Source organism: Tamandua tetradactyla, chromosome 7 (genome assembly GCF_023851605.1).
Source record: "Tamandua tetradactyla isolate mTamTet1 chromosome 7, mTamTet1.pri, whole genome shotgun sequence".
Classification (NCBI taxonomy): Eukaryota; Metazoa; Chordata; class Mammalia; order Pilosa; family Myrmecophagidae; genus Tamandua; species Tamandua tetradactyla.
The window spans coordinates 40740151-40766491 of record NC_135333.1 but is presented as its reverse complement, the minus strand read 5'-3'; the positions used below and the strand labels follow the sequence as shown (position 1 = coordinate 40766491).

At 42.2% G+C, this 26341-nt stretch overlaps 1 protein-coding gene across 6 annotated transcripts in view; it reads right to left on the bottom strand.

The window, feature by feature from the left end:
• Positions 1-3862: 3862 nt before the first annotated feature.
• The window catches only part of PPARA (peroxisome proliferator activated receptor alpha), a 72277-nt gene continuing 49798 nt past the window's right edge, over positions 3863-26341 (bottom strand). For all 6 annotated transcript variants that reach the window (XM_077169176.1, XM_077169178.1, XM_077169177.1 and 3 more), the window contains 5 exons: positions 18924-19084; positions 16649-16787; positions 15662-15864; positions 6075-6522; positions 3863-4174 (listed from right to left, as the gene is read on the bottom strand). In XM_077169176.1, coding sequence (XP_077025291.1) covers positions 3927-4174; positions 6075-6522; positions 15662-15864; positions 16649-16787; positions 18924-19084 — 1199 coding nt within the window. In that variant the 3' untranslated portion in view covers positions 3863-3926. The remainder of the gene's footprint in view (positions 4175-6074; positions 6523-15661; positions 15865-16648; positions 16788-18923; positions 19085-26341) is intronic.

The window sequence follows — 26341 nt, the reverse complement described above, 5'->3', positions numbered from 1 at the left end:
CTGGAAAGGAGCTTGTGATCAAATACAGAAATACAGAGGAGCACGGCTCTTCCTAAGGGCAGGGAGAGACCTTAGGAAAAGTCAGTCTTATTAAGCTTTGATGCATATATTTCTTGTGTTTCCTATGAACGGCCCCCCAAAAAGCCAGTGGGAGGGGTGGATAGGAGGGGGCGTTGGGGATCATGGCCACTTCTCTCACCCCCAGGTCATGCTCAATCTCACAGGTCACTGAAGAGGGCAGCCACACCTGCATATGTGCATCTTTAAGGCACTCTTTTAAAAAACGCAAGTTCCTTTAAAAAGCAGTACAACCCCCAATTCTCAGTTGCAACCAAAGACGAGACTGCGTTCCACCTGCCCTGATCAGAAACGGTCAGACATATGCACCAAAAAGGCCGTGTGGGCACTTCAATTTTACCAGTGCATGTTGCCATAGCAATTGAGGTAGCTGGTCTACTGTCCTTCCAGGGGAAAGTCCTTGCTAAGCTAATGGCTTCCCTATCACATACAAAACAACGGGTTTGTAGTTTTACTGGGAACAGACATTCAGATGCTGCATGTCCCTTGAACACCACCCACAAGGCAGTGTCTTCCCCTTAGGGTTTTTTTAAGTTAAACGGCTTGGTGGAGGAAATGCATTTAGTACAAGCAGACAAGTTCGTTCTCTGCTCTTAGAACAAAAAGAAAGAGTCCCTTTAAAACAGGGACAGCTCTCCCGGGCATTCTTCAATGCACTTAGTACCAAGTCTTTTTCCACTCCACTTCACACTAATTATATATGTAAAAACATACATATTCTTTAGGAAAGTGCTTGAAATTCATCTCTTTAGAGTTGTAGGAAGATTGAGAGAGAGACGGAGAGAAGCAGGCTGTGCACCACGCTCAGCGATGTTATAACTCTGTTATTGACTCCCACGCTCATGGCCAGGCCACTGGGGGGAATCCTGGTTTCAACAACATTGCATTTCCCTCAAACACCCTTGGTCCCCAGCCTCATGTCTCTGTGGCCCTCAGGCTTCCATCAGGGTGGTGAGCGCTGAATTCAGGGTGCCCTGCACCCATCCAGAAACTGCCAGGGGCAGGGAGAGGGGGCATGGGGTGCAGAGGGCCCTGGTGGAGGGGCCCCCATCTCCCCAGAGCCCTGGCGTGGGCTGGCTCCATGAAAGACACGGCTCGGACAAGCCCCTGCAGTCCCTTCCCTTTGGTTAGCACCCAGGATGGAGGCTGGCTGGTGGGTTCAGAGTCTCTGGAGTGTTCAGCCCTTTTTGCTGCTACAAGCTGAGCACATGAAGAGCCAAGTTTCAACAATGCCTCCCTGAAGGGTCCAGGTGGTGAAAGGGGAGGCGCATGCCACCTGAGATGGAGGTCTCGGCATGTCCGCTTTGAAGTTTCTGGAACCCGTTGTTTCTCTGGTTCTTGGTGCCAATGTCTGCTGAAAATCACAGCGAGCAGTGAGCGTCCTTTAAACAGTTCCTGTTTGAAACGCCCCGTGTCCTGAACTCAAGAACAATCAGCCTATATTTGACCATTGATGCTCCTAGAAGTCTTGGATTAGGTGACTTGAAATATCTACTATCCATCACTGACTGGCAATTAGTGGCCATGAAATTAAAAATAATTGGGAATGTTATTTCCCGGCCTAGATATAAAGGTGAAAACACCAAGCAACACTCAAGTGGAGGTCACCTGCGGGCGCCTTTCTGGCCTCACCTGGGCCATTGCTGGTGGTCTTAGATCCTCAGAGAAGCAGCACTGGTGACTGCCCTGGACCCTGTGGCAGTGCAGAGCTTCCAGCTTGGACCGGCTCCACTGTCACTGCTGAGAGCATGAAATGGAGAGCCATTTTAGATGCGGTTTATGAAGATTAAAACAGAATGACTGATGTTTCTGAAAAGACGGTTCTTAAGGCTGGCTTTGCTCGGCCTGTTTATTGGAATGATGTCCCTGCAGGGGCCGTCCACACAAGAGGCTGCCATGGTCAGTGCGGGGAGCCTGGTCTTGGCATTTGAATTCAACTCTGACCCTGCAACTTTGGGCAGGACACAGCCTGGGTGTTCTCAGAACAGAGGGTTCTCCTTTAGGAAAAAACATTTAAATAGACATGGCACATGGCAAAGCATTAGCTCCTTTCCAAATTAGGATGACCTCTCGATGGTGTCACAGATGCAAATGCTCCTAATAGATGGCATGCAAATGGCTTGCTTTCAGCTGGCCCACAGAGCCTTTGGATCTTAAATTTTTTTTAAAAAAACTCCCTGAATATACAATTTTTAAAAGGATGTCCTATTATACACCTTCACTTTTTTTTTTTTTTTCCTAGTTGAAGACTTAGTTTTATTGTCCATTTTACTGTCACACCTTCATATTGCTGGTCTTGGGAAAATATCAATCCTAGTCACTCTCTGACAGCAAATAATAATGATTTTTTTTAAATGCCAGGTTTTCTAAAGACAGAGGAGGGTGACCAGGTCACACAGGCACTAGTGGAGGAGGTGTCTGGTGCTGCAGGCTTGAGAGGACACTATCACTACTGGAAATTCTCAGGAGGTACAATTTATCTACTGGGGTGGGGGTGGGGGAATGGAAAGAGAGAGTGTTTCCAGGTCCAGAGTTTCTAGACAGAAAGCCCCAATCAACCTTGCTTTTCCAACCAGACTGAGGTTTAAAGGTAGGTCTTTAAGGCTAAAACTAATATATTTCAGTTGTTGGAAAAGCAACCTTACATTTAGTAGGAAAAGGAGACTTAACTGTCTAAATCTTTGTAAAATAATCAGCCCTCTCTGAAATCTGAGGCTAAGTAAAGCCACCATTTGAAGGACATCTGTCCATCTCCACCAGCTCCAGGGTGATCACCATTCCCCCCACCATGAAGTCATATCTGCTTCATCTTCCTCCATACCCATCAGCATTTACTACCACCAAGAGTTTAAAGAAAAAAAAAGTTTCACGTTTCAAAAAGCAGTACAGGAAAAGACAAAAGAAGCTGCCTTAAATCTTGGGGCCCACAGGAACATTTAAAAATTATTTGTCAGTTTCCTCCCCAAAATACTATCATACCCAGAACAGCCTGATTTCAAGTGGTTCAGGTTTGGTAGGAAGTGGAGAGGAATGGGAAACTAACATATTTTCAGAGTTTTTCTTGTTTTTGCTTACCACAGACGCTAGCTTAAAAAAATATATCTATCACATCCAGAGGGGCTCAGGACTTAGGGGTCTTCCATACAAATCCGGAAAGAGGCTTTTTCACATGTTAGTTACAAACACGGAAAGGGCAAACTGAAAACAAAGCAACTGCTGCATTTTGACATCTTACCAAATAATTCTTTAAAATTCTAAATCATACGTTTAAAAAACAGGGTGTTGTCTTTCTTAAAACCCAGGAAAGAGAAGGAAACTCTTCCAAATAAATATTTTGCTGCTTTATAAATACCCACCTTTGGATACATCTAGATTCATAAGATTATAAAAGTTATTAAAAAGTGCTGATTAGTTTTCAAAATATAAAGGAGCATAACAGTCAAAAGGGTAGTAGGAAGGGAAGACATACCAGAGAATTTGAGGTTACCAATGGATTAAGGCTAAATTACGAAGGTGATATAAAGAAATTGGCACTGATTAACAAACATCACGGGTGTTAAAATCAGGTTGCTGAACATCATTCTCCTTAATTTTCCAAGTCCTAACCATTAGCTGCTTATCAACAGCAACTGAATACCTCGTACGCTCTTAGAAGTCCTGGTTGAAAGAAGAAAGAAGTGTGGAATTTATTCCTAGAGCTTATACTTCCCATTCACTAGCATTAAAATAGCAGATTTTTGTGCAAAGTTGTCTTGCTCCCATTTTTCTCATTTGTAGTGCTGTCAGTTTTAAATAGCCTCGGAGAGTTTCTTTTTTTTTTTTTCTTTTTCTTGTTTATTGAAAAGTGATCAGTACATATCCCTGTAGATTTCCTGCAGCAGGGGGTGCAGGGCTGCATCGGACTCAGTTTTTTTGATAATCTGAACAAGGCGTGCGTGCTCTGTGACCAGCTGCCGGAGGTCTGCCATTTTCTGAAGAAGTTTTGGGAAGAGAAAGATGTCATCTGGATGGTTGCTTTGCAAGTGCAGTTTGAGCACATGCACGATACTCTCCTGCATTTTTTCAATGTGTCCTACGTTTAAAAGGCCAGGACGATCTATTCTCGAAAGAAAGAGAGAGAGGCTTAAGTGCGATAATTACCCCATTAAGCCCTAACAAGTGTTTTCAGTTTTAGTAACTAAACATTCCGACTCTGCATGGGCTTTCTTACCAAAACGGAACTGCCTTCAGATACTGCCAACCAGACAGGGAGGCAGAAATGGACATTTTCAAAATCACCAAGCCTCCTAATTGGCAGGACTAGCACCTATTCATGCCTGGGCAGACCTCTGCACTAGGCCTCCTTCCACCTTCGACGGGCTCACTACCTTACAGTGTTGCCCCATCATTTGAATCTGCCTGATTACGACCTGTCTTGGAAAAAAAAAAAAACCTGAAATATTCTGAAGATGAGTACAATAACCAATTTTGCTTAATACGGGAAATGAAGTTCTTATTCCTGAATCAAAATTAGATAGTTGGCTGTGAGTTTTTCCCGGATACTGAAGTAGTGTTATTATTATGTTAGACATAGGTTTTGCAGTATAAAGCATGGTTACAGGTTCTTTCTTATATGATCAGCTGAAAAGAAAGTGTGAGTAGTGAACGGGAAGATGGGTGCTGGTGAGGAAATGCTAGGGGGAGGCTGATAGGTGGAGGACAGGGTGGGGAGTGAGCCTGTGGGAGCTGAGCCGAGGGCACCAGGCTTTCCAGGACAGTCACAAAACAACCCCTCCTGGCTCTCCATCCAGAAAACACTGCCCCAGTTCACACTCAATGAGCAGCGTCCATGCCAAAGCCCTGTAATTTTTTCAAAAGTGTTGGCTAGGATTTTCAAAAGTGTTGACTAATGATGTGGATTTTTGAATCTTTGTTGTTTTTTCTGAGTTGTAAAATAAATATAATTATGAAGTTTTTAAACCAAGAGGTATAACAAAAGTTGAAAGTGAAGCCCCTCCTCCTAAGTTTAGCCCCACCCTCACAGGCTTGAAGTACATCTTGCCAGACATTTTTCTCTAGATCTAGGCTTTATGTATGATTCTAATTTCTTTTACAAAAACGGGATAGTACTGCATGGAAACTGTTCTGCAATTGCTTTCGTGCAATGCTACATCTTAGGTGTATAACAATGGGATACTACTCTATTTATAAACAGTTCTGAAATCGCTTTTGGCAATGTTGCATCTTAGGTGTGCAAAAATGGGACAATACGATATACAGACAGTTCTGCAACTGCTTTTGCATAATGTTACATCTTAAGTGTATAAGGAGAAATTAGTAGCACAAGTATTAGGTCCATCTAACTAGAGTCCAGCTAGACAGTACGAGGGACCCGCCTTGTGGAGCTGACCTGCTCTCGCCCAGCTGCTCTTATGGAGCCGGGGAGGCTGCTGGCCAGCGTCGATGCCGAGCGAGTACAAATCGGGGAGGGGAAGTGCGGCAGGCAGCGGCTTGGTGGGAGCATCACCCTGATCAAACTCTGCCAAGGCTGGCGAAGGTCGACTGAGTTTACAGTAGAAGGATGACCTTCTAGACCCAGGACAGTGCTATTTAGAGAAATGCAATTCCGAGCCAAAAATCCAGGGACTGTAGAGCCAACTTCCCTGCAGAGAGGCCCAGATTTGCCTTCACTGGGATCTGTTTCCTCTGGCAAAGCAAACCCTGCGATCACTGCCAGGTTGCAATCACTAGTATTTTTCATTTTGAAATGTCATGCACATATCAATAGTGATGTAACTATAATAATATGGCACAGTACTTAATAGACTATACTGTCACATAGGTCACAGCCTTGAATTCTAGCCAGTGGGAAAGCGGGAGCTCAGCCACCTTCCCATCCTGCCTGTGCTCATTCCACCGCAACCCCAGCTCACGCTGGTCCTGGATTTGCCATTGTAGAATTCTTCAAGACTGGAGCCTGAGTGTTAAGGAATGGGCAGAGGAAATAAATGACCTACCTCCACAGCAGATGATGGCAGCCACAAACAGGGAAATGTCACTGTCGTCCAGTTCCAGTGCATTGAACTTCATTGCAAAATCGAACTTAGGTTCCATGATGTCGCAGAACGGTTTCCTCAGGCTCTTGAGGAATTCACGCGTGATGAAGCCACTTCCGTAGGCCACCAGCATCCCATCTTTGTTCATCACAGAGGACAGCATTGCAAATATGGCCTCGTAGACGCCGTATTTGAGCAACGTTACCTGATCGTTCAAGTCCAAGTTGGCGAAGCCCGGGATCGACTTGGCGAATTCTGTGAGCTCCGTGACGGTCTCAACCGATGTGCACTGGCAGCAGTGGAAGATGCGGACTTCGGCCTCCTTGTTCTGAATGCCGTTGGCCACCAGCTTGGCCACCAAAGTCTTTTCCGCCATACACAGTGTCTCCATATCGTGGATGACAAAAGGCTAGGAAAAAATACACTGAAATAAGGCAGATAATTCATGGCAAACAACACTGTTAGTTATTCCTAACGAGTATCCATGGCATCCAAATAGCCAAACTTGATGCTGTGGGGAACTCAGAATATGTAGAAAGCAGAGTTCTCACCCTTAAACTAGCTGGGCCTCATAAAACACTAATAGAGGGTTAACTATATAAATCAGAATAATAATATCATCGTTGCCTGTCACTGGGAAGGGATTTCATGGCCAGGAAACTAAAGTACCGATTTAGGCAATAAAGCTAACAGGAGTATTACCAAGCCACCTTTAATATTTTGTAATAGCCTCTCAACTTCCAAATACCACTGCAATGACCTTAATTACAATAATTCTTAATTATCCCATTTTAGATCTTCAGAGGTTACCATTATAATTTTTTTTTTCCAATGGGCAGGCACAGGGAATAGAACCTGGTTCTCTGGCAACCATTATAATTTAACATGGACTTGGATGAACAAATCTGGCAAGTTCGTCACTCAGAAAACTGGCATTTGGGGAGAAATAAGCAGACAAACATCGCTCAGGTCCTGCTCTTCTGGAATAAACTGGAAGAGCTGTGAAGGACCCTCTTTTCACTGTGCATAGGGTGGAAATCTTCACACCAGTCTTCCATGCTCTGGCACAAATGCTGACTCCCCAGGCAGCTCCCTACACACTAGCAAAGCACTGGTCCTGCCACCTTAGAATGATCTCCTGGGGGAAGAACAGATGGCTGGCCCTACGATTAGAAGCCAGTATTCCCAGAAGGGGCACAGACACTGCTGCTAGTCAAAAGCCACTCCACGTGTATCTGCGTGGAGAGCAGAAGAAATGCCAGTATACAAAGTATCTCTTCGCTTTATAGCCTGTTCTACAGCACATGGAGACACAGATCAAGAATGAAGTGGGCCATGGCATTGTTTTCGGTCCCTATGAGCATACACAAGCATTGCAGCAACTTCAGGAATCACACTCGCCAGTGGAAATACCTCCCTGACAATGTGTCTGGACCTGTGGCCAGAAGTATTCTCTGTGTCTGGGTTCACAAGAGCAGTGAGTGAAATCACAGCTTGGGCCCCTCTTCAGGGCACCTTTGGGGATTGCCTGCTATGGAGGCAAGGTGCACAGGTTAACAACAGGGTGAAATGTTTGAGCAGAACAATAATTTGTAATCTAGTTTTTGACCAAAATCAGATCTAATTCAACGTCTGAGGAAAGGAGGTATTTTTTTCAATGATCTGGGAATTAGGGAAAACATTCTGAACACAAAATTCAAGGCCAAACTTCTAAACATCTCAAGTCATGTTAACAAAGACTGAAACTGTGTCTCCCCAAAGACCTTAAAAACAGGCCAGATTACCACTGTTTTGGATAAGTTTGGGGACAGTTCTGCCTGAAAGTAAAGGAACCGACCACAGGAAACAGAATCAAACTGGGGAAATATCTGCATATGGCTGAGTAGCTGTTAGTGAACTTGAGCCTCCCACGGAGAATAATAATAAGCTCTGGGCAAAAATTTAAAAATCAGTGACCAGAAGGTACTGGACAGAGTGAACAAAGTAGGCAGAATCTGGAGGGAGTCAACGCTTGGAAGAAGGGATGGGGCACAGGTGACTGGCCTATCTTTACAGCCTTCAGCCCAAGGGCAGGCTGCAGGGTAGTAGCTGAATCTCAGCTGGCAAGCCTGAAGGCTTTATGACTTAAAAGAACCAGAGTATCAAACATGGAGCAGTCACAGCCATTGGGACTGGTTGTAGGGTGGGGTGGGGGATGTGCTGGAAAGGGGAGTGAGCCAGAAAAAGAAATCCCAACTTCTGAGTATGAACTGCCCAAAGCTCAACCCCTAATGCTGAGCTGAACTGGAATCTGAGCTACCACCTCCTGTAGGGGAGACAAAGTTTGTGGTTTGAGCCTAACCAAGTTGATTGCCCGCTAAAACAAAACAAATAAAAATCAATACTCTTCAGAGGAACATAACAGAATTCAGTCTCCACAACATAACCTTGTCAGTGTCCAGGATTCCATCCCAATGTAGCCTCCACAAATGGAGAACTAGAAAATGTGACCCCTCAAGAGAAAAGGCAACAGAGGGCAGCCACAAGGTAACCCAGGCATTGGAAATAGCAGATAAGGGCCCCAAGCAGGATAAATACAATGAAAATCACACCTACACACCTTGTCAAACTGCTGAAAACCAAAGAGAAAGTGGAACACAGAGAGAAACAGGACATTCCATTCAGGGGGAAATGATTCAAATGACTTCTCATCAGAAACTATGGATGCCAGAAGGCAGTGGAGTAACGTCTTTAAACTATGAAAACTTGTCAACACAGAATTCTATATCTAGTGAAAGTCTCCTTTAAGAATGAAGGTGAAATAAAAATATTTTCAGATAAAGAGAATTCATGGTTTTCATTATAAGAAATGCTAAAAGAAGTTCTTAAGATTAAAAGTAAATGATAGGGCAGGCCATGGTGGCTCAGCAGGCAGAATTCTCGCCTGCCATGCCAGAGACCCGGGTTTGATTCCTGGTGCCTGCCCATGAAAAAAAAAAAGTAAATGATAACAGGGGGTGCAAGGGTAGTTCAGTGGTAGAATTCTTGCCTGCCATGCAAGAGACCCGGGTTCAATTCCCAGTCCATGCACTTCCCCAAAAGCAAACAAACAAACAAAAATCCAACAAATGGTGCTGCAATAACAGAATACTCATATGGAACAATAAGAAATGTGACCCCGCCATACAGCATACAAAAAAAAAAGTAAATGATAATAGATTAAAACAATTCATATTTTCCAGGAAGAAATGAGGAGCATTGAAAATGTAAATATTCTTCCTGGTACCTCAAAAACAAAAATGCATGTCCTGACACCTCCCCTCCAACCCCCCAAATATCAAACTCAAGCAAAAACTTCAGCCTTGTAAGACTCCAAAGCAGTCCCCACTGCCACCTCCCACCAAACCCACACCATCCTAAGCAAGAAACAGGTGAATCCAATTCATGATTTTAGTATCAGGCTATACAACACTAAATTATAAAAAAAAAAAAAAAAATGGTTTCTTTTTGTTGTTGTTCATTAGGTCTAAAATTTCATCAAGAAAGTTTTACAGAAAAGGCTACAGGAAAAGCTTTTGCCAAATTGCTCACAGACAAAAGTTACCCTTGACCTTTAAGTATAGGAGATAACTATTAACACTTCTGAAACTGTTGATATTTATGGAGATGAACTGCTATGAGAGACCTCAAAGGCCAGACTTCTATCTTAAATTCATTAGTTAAAAAACCCACAATTCTTAAGCCCCTTTTTAATAAGGGCATTTCCTCAAATCAGTTCACTGTGACAGTATTTTATGTGAGGGGTGGTGTTACATGGCAGGGAACCCCGGAGGCACATAGCAGTAATTCAACTCTCTGGCTTAGCCCTGGAGTGTCACAGCAGACTCTGCAGAGGGCCAAACAGCAGCCATATGGGGGTTGAGTTGCTTTATCTTTTAGCTACAGGTTGAATGAAAATACTACATATCCTAAAATAATACACAGAGAGCATCATCTTTTTTTAAACCTGTTTTATCTTTTAAAGGGATACTTTAATGGTTTCAATTTATTGGCGAAATATATTTTATCTATTTGGGTGCTCTATTTAAATAGAGCTCAAATTTCCTCCCTAAAAAGTTAAACAAAGCAAAGAGACAGGAATCATACATAAATGTCTTTTTATTCAGTGCAACTGAGTGTAAAATTCCAAGGACACTGATTGTAAAATGAGGCTGAAGGAGAATGGTGCTGTCGCCATGCTTTGTGGTATAGAAACAAAGGCTTGAGAGCCTTAAACTGGGCGACAGGACATTGTTTCAAGCTTGTGGCCAGAGAGAAGCAGTTTAGCCTGTGGCAATATTACTGAACTCTCATTTCACACCTAAACAATTACTGTAGCTGAATGCTCTTTCCTTTATGTTTAATTTTAACCACAATTCTTTTTGTGGTTATTTGGAAGCATCTTCAATAATACTACGGCTTTTTTCTTGCTATTTTTTCTTGCTCGGCAACTGAGGTAACTATAGTAGAGTGATTAAAACTCTGGAGTTAGACTGCCTGCATTCAAATGTTGGCTGCAAGCATTCTTGAACATTTCTAAACCTCTCTGTATGTCTGAGTTCCCTCTTCCGCAAATTGGGGATAATAAATATATCTCTTAAAGGATTGTGCATGTATTAACAAACTGATTCATCAATTAATATGTATAAATACCTAGAGCAGTGTGTAGCAGTCAGTTAGCAATCAAAATGCTAGTTTTTAACATCATTTGATAATTTGCAGAAGCAGCTGGAGGATTTCATTATTTCACAGCTTCTAAATTTCTCTATTCCAATGGGCTGAGCAAACTCAACAATCAAATTTGTAACTTTCTAAAGCAAGTAACAAAGTGAATGCTAAAATGTTTCTGGATTATCATGAATTGCTTGTTCAACCCTATCTTAATTTTGGTAAATAGGAAAGAAAGGGGAGATTATTTTAAATTTCAGGAATTTAATGGATTTAGCTCAAAACTTAGAGTTAATAGGGGCATAATTCTTGGCCGTGCTGCTCCAGGTAATATTCTGGTAGAGACCCTATGTAGAGGGGGAATTAGTTCATTATTCTGCCAACTTGATTTTAAGCATATTGCTTCAGTGCAAGGTAGGCTCAGGCTTAAGGAATAAATACAGATGGCAGTTATTCCTATAATTCCAGAAAATATACTATTGGCTCACATTAACTTTAGATAAGTCACTGGCCTTTTCTAAAAGGTATTCAACAGAAATAAAGAGATTAAATTTTTAAAAATCTAAAAAAAAGAGTTCTGTTGGTCAAAATAAATTAGAGAAACACTGAGTTTAACAAAGTTATTTAGGTCAAAATAAATTAGAGAAACACTGAGTTTAACAAAGTTATTTAGATTTTGTTTACATTACGACCTCCTGGAGTGTTTAACATAACAGATGTGCTTGGAGAATCTTCAAGAATGGAAATAATGAGTAGACAGTGGTTCCCAAAGAGTTTGATTACAGCAGGCTTAATTTCTGTGATAGAGCATCTCCCAGGACTCGTAGAGGACCAGCTACATAATTTTCGAGGCCCAGTACAAAATGAAGATGTAGGGTCTGTTGTTCAAATATTAAGAAATTCAAGACAGTAACAGCAGAGCACTGAAGTCCAAGTGTGGGCCCTTTGGGGCCAGGGGCCCTGTTGGACCACATTGGCCCCCCGCCTGTGTAGCCACCCCTGGACTGGGGTTATGGGGAGCACACTCTTACAAATGGGGATTGAAGCATTAACAGATAATGCATCTCATTTTTATAAAATTATCACTTCTGATTTTTAAAAGCAAGCCTTAGTTAATGGGCAAAATTTAAAGTCATTCGAATTCAAAACAAGGGCCAACATTAAGAAACCAATGTTTATTAAAGCTAAACAGAATGTTATAGTAAACAGATTTGAAAATTTGCCAAAATTTTGATAAATATTCTATTTTAAAAATCCTTACATCTTATATTTAACTTCAGAGTGTGTCTTCTACACTCATGTTTGTATATGAATATATCTGATATGATGGGAGTTCATTTCAAATAAATTAAATTAAGCACTCTTTAAGATTTTAAACATCAGGAAGCAAAAGATGCCTGATTTTTCCTGAAATCATGCCATGCCAGCCCAGATAGATGCCATAACTGATGTGCTCTTACTTGACCATGTTCTATGTGTGTTGATGATATTCCTGACAAGAATTATTCTCTCAAACACATTTAAACAGCATTGTTAGTGAAAAGTTAGGCACTGCCTGGCTTAAGAAAAATTTAGTTGTTGAGTATTGGCAGAACAGCTTGAATGGAATGACTAAGCTTTTGGTTGTGTTTTATTACACCTTTCTAGAAACAGCATGAAGTACTAAGTATCATTTTTCTGAAGACTGTCTGACCATAACACAGCAGGCACAACCCAAGACACTGACAGCAACTCTGTCCAAAGGAGCAGTGCTCTTCGAAGACAGTGCCGCGGGGCCATCCGCCCTGCTGAGACCCTGAAAGGCTGAGAATAATGGTGGAGTGCCTCCTTCAAAACTGGTTTCAGAACCTGTTCTCAGCCACATGCCACAAATCTGTCTCCTTCCCCTCTGGGAACTGTGTCCTCCAAAAAGACATGCTCAAGTCCTAACCCTCGGGTTCCCAGGGGTTTTATTAGGAGACAGGGTCTTTGAAGATGTGATGAGTTAAGACGAGGCCTGGCTGGATTGGGCAGAAGGGGAGAAGGTCATGTGGGGTCAGAAGAGGCCAAGTGCTGCATCCAACATCAAACATCACAAGAAAAGTGCTGATGTTACCGACACCCTTCCCAGCCTCATCTTCCTGCTGCTTCCTCGAAAGTCTTTTCATGATATTAACACCTGGCAGGTGAGCAAATTATCTTTTGCTTTGTTGACAAGCACTGGTCTCAGAAGCCTGCCCCCGCTCCGTGTGCACCTCTTTTCTGCTTCGTCCCTTTTACCCTCAAATCAGCCAGGTACCGAGTCCCTAGCAGGACCCTGGTCATTTTCAGACCTGCAGCTTTGAAATTGAGGGGCTCAGGCCTGGTCCCAGCATCCCGATGGAAAAAGATATTCGCCATCCAACATTCATCCATGAAACCCACCTTTCCCCCCATGCAGCAAGGCTCCCTCCCAACCCCAGCAACATCTCTGCTCCTGATAACCATCCCCCATCCCCCATTCGGGTCTAGGCTTTATCTGATCTAGAGGCCACAGGGTAGTTCTCCCAGAACAAAGGGAAAGGCTACTGCAAAGATAAAACCAGTTCTCCACTTGAGCCAACCAGAAGACAGCTTTGAAATTAAAATGTGCCCAGCATCCATCTTTCCCCATCAAGATTTCAAACATCTTAGGGCCAAGTTCAGGTCCGAGCCTCAGGAGCTTGGACATGCCCCCCCACCGCCCCCACCGCAGCCCCTGCAGGAAGGAACCCAGGCCTGTGAAGATGGCTTCTCTGGCACCCCAACCGCAGCGATCACTACCCTTTCCCCACACATAAGTTCATATTTGTGACAGTTGTGTGAGGACCTCTGTTTCCCAGCCTCAGCAAATTCCTGAGCCAAACACTCCATCTGGTGTGCCAGGAAAGGGCCCTGCAGCACCACAGGGCCAAGAGTGTGTCCACACATCCACTCAACAAGGCTTCCCATAAGCCTGCTGATTGGGGTGTTTGAGAAAACCACTTCATGTGGGCTGTGACCAATGTCCCAGAGAGGGACACCAAGGGCTGTCACACACCAAGAGGTGAGGACACACCTGAATCGGCTCCTGCATCCCGAGACATCGGGCACAGATCAAGCCACATCTTTCAAAGCTGAGTTCGGTCTGTTAACAGATTTCCCATCAGTTTACTGTGCTACTTTCTAATTCACCTCAGGGACAAAAGACAAATTCCAAGCCCACCATGACAATAAACCCAGAGGGTCACAAAGATGCGTGTTTCGGATGGTCCGGGAGGCATCCCACCATGAGCAGATACAGAGAAGGGTAAGTTCTGGAAGGCCCGTCAGCAGGCAGGAAGGGGATGAGAAGGAGGGGCAGTGCCTCCAAGATCCCACACATGGGCAGGGACACGGGTGGGACAAGAAGCCGGCCTGAAACGAATGGCATGATCCCATGACAGTCAGTGCTGGATGGATACCTGACCTTGGCGGCACACCCAGTTCTGTTTCCCTTGTGCAGCCATCCCCAATCCTAGACCATTCATCCATCTATTTTCTTAAGCTCAAATGCAAACAGATTCCTTCCCTAGATGCTAGGGAAAGAGCCCTTGGCAGCTCTGACTTTAACTCTTGCTGAGGGCCAGGGGCTCCTTCTAAGAGCTCTGTGGATCTCAGTGGGGAGATGGAGAAAGACCCTCCATGGAAATTAAATTAATATTATGTGAGAGTGTCTTGTTAAGAGAAAAGGTGACTTTTAAGTTGGCTTCAAATCCTTAAAATCCAAAGGAGAAATATGAGCTCACAAACAGAAGTTTTGGTCACCTTAAATTTGGAGTTATGCTAATTAATTTTCAGGATAGACAATCAAAGTTAAAAGGTTAACTTGGCTTTCATTCTTGAAATCAAGAGAGGATCTAATTTATGTGAGCTTCTGGGCTGCCTGGCTGGGTATGGCTTTGCCACATTAATAAAGTTTGCTTGAACCCTCTGAAAGCGTCTCTCTGTTTAATTGGAGAATATACTGAAGAACTAAAGACTGTAAAAAGAGCTTTGGGTTGTTCATAAGAGTCTGTAGCTTGTGAAATACTTTATTTTCTCATGACTAAAAATTTCAGCTTGTAATTCCCAATAAGAATTGCTTCAAGCTATTCATGAACACAAATTAAACTTGTTCAACCATGTTCTTAGGAAAACGCTAAAATATCTTTATTCGCTAACCTTGGGGCATCTCTGCCTTTGAAGGTAGCTCTGAGATTAATTGTGATGGAGACAGACTTATTTAACTATGGGAGTGGGGCAACAGGACATGAGGCCAGGCAGGTGACAAAATGCAGGAGGGTCCACAAGGGGTGATCTTAGGCGTTATTGAAAAGGTCCAGAATCTTCCAAAAAGGTGGTAAAGTTTCTGTAAACAAATGATCCTTTTAAGCCATGAGGCATCACTGCCCACCCACAGAAGAAAGAGAAGGTGGGGAGAGAGAGGCTGGGGAGGAGGGGGAAGTTTTAGGAGAAAGGAGGCACTTCCCACATTTTGAGTGGGAAGTGAGTGGTTTCATTTTTTGGCCTTAAAATAGGATTTTTAAAAATGCATGTAAGAAACAACCCTAGTACACAGTAGGTTGTTAACTAGATTTGGGGGGATTGGTTAATAACATAGTCATTATAATAACTTGGTCGCTTTGCAGTGCATCAAACCAAGAAGTTAGGATTGCTGTTAGGTTTGAACTCGAGTCTTAGAACACAGTGTTTCACTGCCACGGTCTTTCATTTACCTCTGGAATAAACAGCATTTTCTCAGCACTAACCATGCATTTCTTCAGTCATTTTCTACTACCCCTAGTTGCCACGTCACCCCCGACACCCCAGACAGACTGTGCACGGGCAGCGGCACCGACACCTACGGGGCTGTTGCTGGCTTTGCCCGCCAGGATGATCCGGGCCTTGACCTTGCTCATGTTGAAGCTCTTCAGGTAGGCCTCGTAGATTCTCCTGGCCAGGGACCGGAGGCCGGCCGTTTCGGGGTCTTCTATGTCGGGCTCACAGGTGAGAATTTCTGCTTTCAGTTTTGCTTTTTCAGATCTTGGCATCCGTCCAAAACGAATTGCTGGAGGGGAGTGGGATGGAATAATGGGGAACATTCAGAAATTCAGGATGCAGTGGTGGAGACAGCACAGAACAATGACCAACACTCAGATGAAAAAATCCATACCATGAGTTAAACTATGAATGGCAGGTTACAGGTCAGTTAAAATCCATTTCTCCTTACTATGCAACTTTCAATACTGGAGAGATGAAAATAAAACTCAAACTCCAAAAATCCTATTTTTTTAAGGTTAAAATAAAAGGTAACACCACTACTCATTTCATAGCAGAATGAGCTTAAGGGTGGCTGACTCACCTAGGTACATAATTCATCCCTTAGGTTAAGGAGATAAAAATGAGTCTCAGAGAGTCTATATAACACCTTTTGCTTTTTCCAGAAGGTAGAGAGACACTTCTGACTAGTGACTTTAAATTTACATTTACAAAATAGTTGGCAGTTTCTAAAATTAGAGTATGACTGAAAATAATTACACTTATAAAATGGTAAAATGTTTAAAATGACATGCACTTCATCTATAGGAAATGAGTATGTATGCAATCCCTGCGATTTCCAATCACTTTTAAACTTTTATATCAAAGTCTTATCATTAGAAGTTTCTGGCAATCATTCCATATACTCTGCTGAAGCTCAGCTATTTGAAGCTTTTTTCCTTAGGCTATTATGATTATAAAATGATGTGGGCATTAAGTGTTGAAGCACCTTCCTTCAAATCCAGTCCACTCCAACCAAGCAAGGACGATCAGCTGAGCAATGGGCTGGGACTGCTGGAGGACCGTTCACCTACCGTTGTGTGACATCCCAACTGAAAGGCACTTGTGGAAACGACAATATTGACACTTATTGCGATTCTTTTTCTGAATCTTGCAGCTACGGTCACACTTGTCATATGCCAGCTTTAGTCGAATAGTGCGCCGGAAAAAACCCTGCAAGATTAATACACAGTTTATTAAAGAATATGGGCCACTAATACATCTGTTAATCCTTTCTTCAGGTTTCTTCTTGGTTGCTTACTGCGTCTTTTTATGTAAATTAAATTTAAAGAAGTAATTCTAAAAAGTTTGGTATAATAAGGACAAATGGAAAAACTTAAAATTTAGTAACATTTAACATAAAAAATAAAACACAGCAGAATTTAAAGTATTTTTCAAAATATCCTCATCTGACTTGGAAGAGCACAGAGTCTTTCAAAGGGTTTCCTATCCCTACTAATAAGATTCATACAAATGCAACTTTTCCCTCACATATGACATATGCATATTTGTGGCTAAAAACTTTCTGAGAAATTTTGTAAATGAATTTTTTTATTGGAGAAGTTGTAGGTTTACAGAAAAATCATGCAGAAAGTACAGTTTCCCTCCCATATATACCTTTTCACACACAGTTATTATTATTATTAACACTGCATTCATATGATAACTTTGTTACAATTGATGATATTATTATAAAGAACTACTAACTGTAGTCCATAGTTTATGGGAGGGTTCACTGCTTGTGTAAAAGAATATTAATTCCCTAAAAACCAAAAATTATAATAAAAGGAAACCAACTGCAATTTTTTTTTTATTGACAAAACAAAACAACATACAAACATGAACATTCTTAACATGTGAACATTCCATACTTGGTGTATAAACAATGGCTCACAGTATCATCACAGAGTTGTATATTCATCGCCATGATCATTTCTTAGAACATTTCCATCACTCCAGAAAAAGAAATAAAAAGAACAAATTCATGCACACCATACCCTTCACCCCTCCCTCTTGTTGACCACTAGTACTTCCATCTACCCAATATATTTTAACTTTTGTTCACCCATTTTTTTCTATACTCCCGTAAGTAATTTTCTTGCTTTATAAAAGAAACAGTAAGAAACAACTTTACTATTTTGTTTATAAAAAAACATAAGTAAACAAAAGGTATCAAATCACAGCCGGAAGCAAAGGCTGCTTTATAAGTAGCTTTTTAGATTCACTTAAAACCTGTGGTTAGAACACGGTGGAGGAGTTTATATTTGCGTTTGTTTCTTCCGTATTCCCTGTGTGGTAGGTTTGACTGAGCCACACGAGAGGGGACAGGAATTTCTAGGGCAGTGTTAGGGAACGGTTCGTTTCGCCACGTGACGTCTTCTTTAGGTAAGGCAGGGTTTAGTGGGGGACAAGTGAGAAGAGAGAACTTCAGTGCCAGGAGCAGAGGTATCCTGTGTGTTGCAGTCCTCTCTCCCTGCCTGTGTTTCCAGAAGGCACCAGGAGCAGCATAGCCTTGAAGGTTGTGGCATTTCCAGAAGTTAGTAAACCCTTCAACATTCAGCATGAGCAAGGAAAGGGGATTTCTGCATTTTACCAAACATTCAGGTGAATAGCCTTCCCACGTGACAGGTGCAGAAGGGACCAGATGTGAGAATGTACACCTGGAACTGCAGGTGTGTGATGGCTCAGGTGCCGCTCGGAAGCCGGGACCCAGGACAGGCTGACGAGGCAGCCAGCGAAGCCGGGCCACAGAGCCCAACCTCAGGGCCCCTGGCCCTGGCCCAAGACTGTGGGAGGCCTGGGCACCTTTGGTCTGGTGGCTTGTCTTATGAGCCAGCAGAAGGAGAAGGAGATGTCCAGGTGTGTGCGTGGTTCAGATGGGGAGGCCCCTGGTGTGCAGGCAGGCGGGACAGGGGGGTCAGCGCTGGGCCTGGCCTCCCTGGCCATGTGCAGTGGTTCCTGAGCCCCCACGTCTCTGATCACCAGTGCTCTCACCTGTCCCATGCCATCACCTGCCCCAAACGGCCTGTCGCGAGCCCTGAGAGGTCGCAGGTACAAACTCTTGGGCCTCGTGCTCAAGCGAATGGGTCATTCTTACAGTGGCTTTTGCCCACAAGAACACGCTTCTCTAACACAGCAACTTGGGTTAATTCTCTGAAGAATCAAAGGAACCTGTTCCTTAGGTCAGATTCTTACCTAGGGCATTCTGTCAACCTTTTTAAGTAATGATTTAAAAACGTGCATATAAAACAAAACTAAGCATGACTAGACACTGGGACAGTCCCCCTTCTCCTCCTCTGGGTCACTCACCTTGCAGCCTTCGCACGCGTGGACTCCGTAGTGGTAGCCTGAGGCTTTGTCCCCACAGATCCTACATTCGATGTGCAGCGTTCCACTGGGGGATTCATCTGTGCTGCCAGGAGCCACCGGGCAAGTGATGGATGAAGGGCTTGAGGCTGGCGAAAGGGTCTCTAGGAGAAAGAGGAAAGAATGACGGAGCTTCAAGGAATTGCCACCCTGTGTCCACATCGGGCTTAGGCAACTATGACGGAGTGTGGGAGATGAGACATCAGGACATGAGCAAGTCTGCAGAGCTCCCCTCCTGCGTCTCTCCTGCTCCTGGGTCACCCCACACTCCCCTACCCTCACGCCTGTACCCCAAAGCTTGCATGCTCTGGCTCACTCCTGCCGAGTTGCCTCCTATGCTCTGGAGCCTACATTTGGCTCCCTCACCTCCACCTCCACACCTGACTTGTCCCACCCAGAACTCCTTCTTGGTTTGCTTCCATCCTCCCAGCTCTCTTGCAGTTGCTAACTTAGTAAACAGCATGAGAAGACAGGATAAAAATCCATGTGGGTCACAACAAAAGCACAATCCATGAAAGAAAAAGAAATGATATGATGAACTCTATTAAAATTAAAAACTCTTGCTCTGTAAAAGACCGTGTTATGGTAATGTAAAGGCAAGCCACTAACAGGGAGACTATATCTGTAAAGCACACATCTGATGAAAGACATGTATCCAAAAGATACAAAGAGCTCTTTTTTTTCAAAGAGCTCTTAAAACTCAACAGTAAGAAAACAAACATCCAATTTTAAAAACGGGCATAAGATCTGAGCAGACACCTCACCTAATAAGATACTCCAATGACAGATGAGCACACGAAGAGATGCCCCCCTCACTAGTCATTAGAGAATTGTGAATAAAGTCAATGAGATGCAAATAAAGTCAATCTCCTAGGGGGCTGAAGTTCCAAAGACAAACGATTCCAGGTGCTAGGCAGGGAGCAGCACAGCAGGGACCCCTGTTCCCCACTGGCAAGAGGGCAGACGGCGTGGCCACCGGGAGGTACTTTTCATTTTCTTACAAGGTGAAATGAGTCTACCTTGGGAGTGAAGAACTATGCTCCTAGGTATTTACCTAACTATATGAAAACTGAGGTCCACAAAAGAACCTGCTGACAAATGTTTACAGCAGTTTTATCCATGATTGTCCCAAAATGTCCTTCAGCAGACAAACAGATAACTGTGATATATTCATACAATGGAATATTTTTCAGTATAAAAAGAAATGATCTCTCAAGCCATGGGAAGACATGGATGAAATTTAAATGCATATTTTTAGGTGGAAAAAACCAGTCTGAAAAGACTACATACTATAAGAGTTCAGACATTTGACATTCCAGAAAAGGCAAAACAGTAGCAATGGTGAAATGGTCAGTTGCCAGAGACCGGGGCAGAGGTGAAGAGGTAAAGAATAAGGGCTTGTTGGGACAGGGAAACTGTTTCGTATGAAACTGTAACAGTAGGTATGTGACACTGTGCATTTGTCAAATCCATACTAAGAGCGAACCTCAAAGTGTGCAAATAAAAATGATTTAGGAGGCCCGGAGATCTCAGGATAGAATGCAAAATGCTACAAAACAATCTAATTGTTTTCACCAACGTACTGGACACCCTCACTGAAGCAGGTGGGGGAATTGGTGCTGACCTAAGTAACTCTGGAAATGGGTGGAGTCTGCCTAAGATAAAGGCAAAAGAAATAATACATAAGGACTGCACCCCTGTTGCTAAAGTTGATTCCCATGGGTAGGTGAGTTAACAATTCTGCTGTGTACTGGAATTGAACAATTGAACATAAGAATGGTAGATGGTGAAACAAGTTTCTCACTGTTGGAGTGGGAGGTTATTGATAAGCAAGGGAAGGGAGCTAGAATTATCTATGTGGTAATGGATTAGAGTTGAAGACATCAATTACTCGTGTTTAACTTAATATAGATACTGACAGTTACATTCAGAAATATTTATAGCTGTGTGTAAACATACAGGTCAGTGGACACACACACATTTCCTTGCACTGTCAGCTGAGAAGACCTAAGCGGGGGACAACCCAGTAGCGAGGAACACACCCAGGGCCTAAAGACCTTGGTTTCTAAGACTATTCTCCAAAGACAGGAACTAGGGCTCGTTGAAGAAATGCCTGACTCTGGGATGGGGACCAGAAATATACAAGAAGAGCCTGGAGCACCTTGAAGTGCCAGAAAGTAAGGAAGTCATCAAAAATATTTAAAAACACACAACAATCGCATATGTCAAAGGCACACAGGAGCCAACTAACTCAATGAGCTCCCCACGGCCAACGCTAGAACAAAATAAACAAAGAAGTACTGGGTTATAAGCCAAAGAATAAAATAAACATCTGCAACTGAATGAATGAATAAATGAATAAATAAATGGGAGAGAAGAGACAAAGAGGTGGAACACAACTTCCCACTCCTTCAGTGTAGGCTGCACATGGTGACTTTCTCCCAAGAAGTTCCGTATAGCAAGGAGGGAGGGTAACTTCAGTGGGGAAACCAGGTAAGTCACGCTGACAGCACCTTGATACCCTTGATATGTGGGGACGAGAATGGCCCCTCACCTCTGCGGAGGGGTTCCTCCACGGCGTCCCGAAAACCCCAGACCCCTCCCTAATCATGAGAAAAGCATCAGCATATCCTATTGAGGGGCAGTCTACCAAACCTCTGACCTGTCCTCCTCAGAATTGTCAAGGGCGTCAAAAACAAGGAAAGTCTGAGAAACCGTCACAGCCAAGAGGAGCCTAAGGAGACTCAGTGATGAAATGTCAGGTGGGACCTGGGTAGGACCCTAGGGCAGAAAAAGGACATTATGGGAAAATTGAGGATATTGAAATAAAATACAGAATTAAAAGCACTAGAAAAGGTAACTATATGGGTAAATACAAATAAATTATTTAAATCTCTTTAAAAGATAATTGGCCGTTTAAAACCAAAATCATATTGTGTGTATATTGTGAACTTTATAACATATGTAGAAATAAAATAATATGAAGACAATATCACGAGCCAGAAGGGAAAAATGGAATAAGATTCTTGTATTGTATATGTAGTTGTATAAAATCACTGGAAGGTAGATTGGGATGAGTTAAAGATGTATATGATAAACCCCAAAGCAACCAAAAAGATAATACAACAAAGAGCTACAGCTAATAAGCGAACAAAGGAGATAATATGGAATTTTTAAAATAATCAATGCAGGAGGGTGCGACGGTGGCTCAGTGACAGAATTCTCACCTGCCATGTTGGAGACCTGGGTTTGATTCCTAGTACCTACCCATATGAAAAATAATAATAATAATCAGTGCAAGGGAAGGAAGACAAAGAGGAAAAGGGGAACAAGATACAGATGGGACAAACAGAGGACAAGTCACAAGAGAATGGATTTAAATCAAACCATAATATAAAGATATGAATAGGTTAAATGAAAAAGAAGAGAAAAGAAATGCCAGGTTAATACTAGTCATCAGAAAGCTGCAATGTCTATGTCAGTATCAGACAAGAACATTCAGAAAAAACTTTACCAGGGACAGAGAGTCATTTCATCAGGGAGAAAGGGATCATTAGGAGAATATAACAATTTTTTGCACCAAATAACAGTACATGAAGAAAACACTGGTAGAACTGCAAGGAGAAGCAGACAAAGCTGCAGTTATAATGGGAGATTTCAACACCCCATCTCAATAATTGATAGAACAAGTAGACTAAAAAAATCATAAGAATATGGAAGATTTGAAAAACTATCAACCAACTTGATCAAGTTGACATTTAAATATGGCACACTCCACCCAATGGCAGCACAACATACATTTTTTTCTTAACGGCATCCAGAATGTTTACGAAGGTAGATAATTTTCTGGGCCAAAAAATAAGGCTCAACAAATTTAAAAGGATTCAAGTCACACAAAGTAGGTTCTCTGACCTGAATGGAATTAAATTTGAAATCAATAATAGAAACATATCCGGGAAATTCTCAGATATTTGGAAAGTAAACAACACACTTCTAAATAACCTACAGGTTCAAAAAGAAATCAAAAGAGGCATTAGAAGGTATTTTGAACTTACCAAAAATAAAATTGCAACATATCAAATTTTATGGCAGTCCACTAAAGGAGTAGTTAGATGGAATTTATGGCACTAAATGTGTATATTGGAAAAGACGAAAGGTCTCATATCAAGGATCTCTTAACTCAAAAAACTAGAAAAAGAAGAACAAATTAAACCCAGTATAAGCAGAAGAAAGGAAATAATACAGATCAGAGCAGAAATCAAATAGACATCAGAAAAGCAATATAGAAAAGTTTATGAAGCCAAAGGCTAGTTCTTTGAGAACATTGATAAAATTCATAAGCATCCCCCACAAAAGATAGGTCAAGTCTACTTAAAATTTAGGCCTAAGAGTCACCCCCAAGAGAGCCTCTTTTGTTGCTCAGATGTGGCCTCTTTCTCCAGCCAATATGATGAGCAGTCTCACCGCCCTCCCCCTCTCTGCACGGGACATGACTCCCAGGGGTGTGGACCTTCCTGGCAATGTGGGACAAAGATCATGGAATGAGCTGAGACTCAGCATCAAAGGACTGAGAAAAACCCTAGAATGAGCTGAGAATTAACATCAAGAGACTGAGAGAACCTTTTCGACCAAAAGGGGGAAGAGTAAAATGAGACAAAGTGTCAATGGCTAAGAGATTCCAAACAGAGTCGAGAGGTTATCCTGGAGGTTATTCTTACGCATTAAGCAGATACACCTTCTTGTTCAAGATGTAGTGGAGAGGCTGGAGGGAATTGCCTGAAAATGTAGCGCTGTGTTCCAATAGCCATGTTTCTTGATGATCGAACAATGATAAAGCTTTCACAATGAGACTCTGTGAATGTGAAAACCTTATGTCTGATGCTCCTTTTAGCTACTATATCAACAGAAGAGTAGAACATATGGAATAAAAATAAATAATAGGGGGAACAAATGTTAAAATAAATTCAGTTTGAAATAGTGGTAAATGAAAGCGAGGGGTAAGGGGTATGGTACGTATAGTTTTTTTTCTCTATTATCATTTTATTTCTTTTTCTGTTGTCCTTTTATTTCTTTTTCTAAATCGATGCAAATGTACTAAGAAATGATGAATATGCAACTATGTGATGATATTAAGAATTACTGATTATATATGTAGAATGGAATGATTTCTAAATATTTTGTTAATTTTTTTAATTAATAAAAAAAGTTAAAAAAAATCATAAGCATCTTGCAAGATGGATCAGTGAAAAAAAGAAGAAGACATAAGTCACTGTGATGTGTGGAGGTCTTGCGGACCCTAGAAAATCACATCCTTAGACCTAACCCACTCCTGTGGGTGTGGACCCACTGTCATTGGATATTTTGGTGCCTAGGATCTTAAGATGCGACCTACCTCACTCAGGGTGGGTCTTACTCCTCTTGCCGGAGTCCTTTATGAAAGAAGTGAACAGAAAAAAAGCCAGAGACGCTCAGACAGAGGAAAGCCCCAGAGAAGCTGAGAGAGGAAGCCACAGAAGCCAGAGCTGGAAGCAACGAAGCCCAGGAGAGAAGGTAGAGACCAGCGGACATCGCCACGTGCCTGGCGTGTGACAGGAGCTGGGGACCGACCGCAGGGACCTGGTCTTTGGGGAGAAAGCATCACCTGTTGAAGCCTTGACTTGGATATTTTCATGGCCTCAGAACTGTAAACTTGTATGCTAATAAATACCCACTTTAAAGCCACTTCTGGTATATTGCATTCTGTCAGCGTTAGCAAATTGAAACAGTTATAAAAATCAGAAATCAGGTCATGCCAGTATAGACTCTGCAGTTATACTGCAGGGAGAGATGGTAGTTAGTAGAAGGATAATAAGGGTATGTTATGAAAAAACACATGCCAATAAATTCAATGATTTAAATGAACACATTTCTTGACAGACACAAATTAGCAAAGCTTATTCAAAAAGAGATAGGCTGGGCGGGCCACGGTGGCTCATCAGGCAAGAACGCTTGCCTGCCATGCCAGAGGACCCAGGTTCGATTCCCGGTGCCTGCCCATGTAAAAAAAAAAAAACAGATAGGCTGAATAGCCCTATATCTATTAAAGAAAATGAATATCTAGTTTAAAAGCCTCCCCATCAGGAAAACTCTAGACACAGACAGCTTCATCTGTGAATGTGACGAAGTGTGTAAGGGAGGAACAATACCAATTCTACTCAAATGCTTTCAGAAAATTCAAGAGGAGGGGATGCTTTCTAGTTTATTCTATGAGGCCAGCATTCCTCTGTAATCAAAACCAAAGACATTAAAAAGAAAACTGGAACCAATATCACTCATGAATTTGAGTCAAGAAATGCTTAACAAAAATTTAACAAGTCAAATCCAACAATATATAAAGAAGGCAAGACATTATGACCTGGTGGGGTTTATCCTGGGATTGCAAGGTTGGTTAAATATTCAAAAATCAAACAATGTATCTCACCCTACCAGACAACTAAAAACGAAAACAAAAACAAGGCAAAACACCATTTTATTATCTTAATAGATGCAAAAAAAAGTATCTGACAAATGTCTATTGCTGATAAAACTCTCAGCAAAACTAGCAATAGAAGGGAACTCCTCAACCTGCTATGAGCACTGGTGAAAAATGACAGCCAATATCATATTTAATGGGGAAAGACTGAATGCTTTCTCCCTAAGATCAGGAACAACGGGAGGATGTTATGCCCTTCATTCAACAATGCCTGGAGGTTCTAGCCAGTGCAATAAGGCAAGAAAAAGAAATAAAAGCTTAAAAAGGAGGAAGTAAAGTTGTCTTGAGGCTCAGAGAACCACTTATTGATGTAGAAAACCCTAGAGAATCTATTAAAAAAGCTACTAGAACTAATCAGTGAGTTTAGGAAGGGCGCAGAATATAAGATCAACATACAAAATCAATGCATTCCTCTATATAGAAATGATATATATTGAGATAGATATTGAAATTTTAAAAATACCATTTTCAATAGTGTCAAAAAATATGAAATTGTCAGCAATAAGTCTGACAAAACACTTGAAAGACCTGTATGCTGAAAACTTGAAAACATCATTGAGAGAAATTACAGAAGGCCTAGCTAAACGCAGAAATGAACGTGTTCATGCATCGGAGGCTTTAATATTTGTTAAGACGTTGATTCTCCCCAAATGGATCTATGGCTCTGGTGAAAGCTCAACTGAATCCCAGAAGGCCTTTTTGTGGAAACTCAGAAACTGATTCTAAAATTCATATGAAAATGAGCAGGACGTAGAATAACAAAACATCTTTGAAAAAGAAGAAAGCTGGAGAACTGACACCACCTGACTCCATGCCTTATTATAAAGCTACATCATCAGGACGCTGTGGT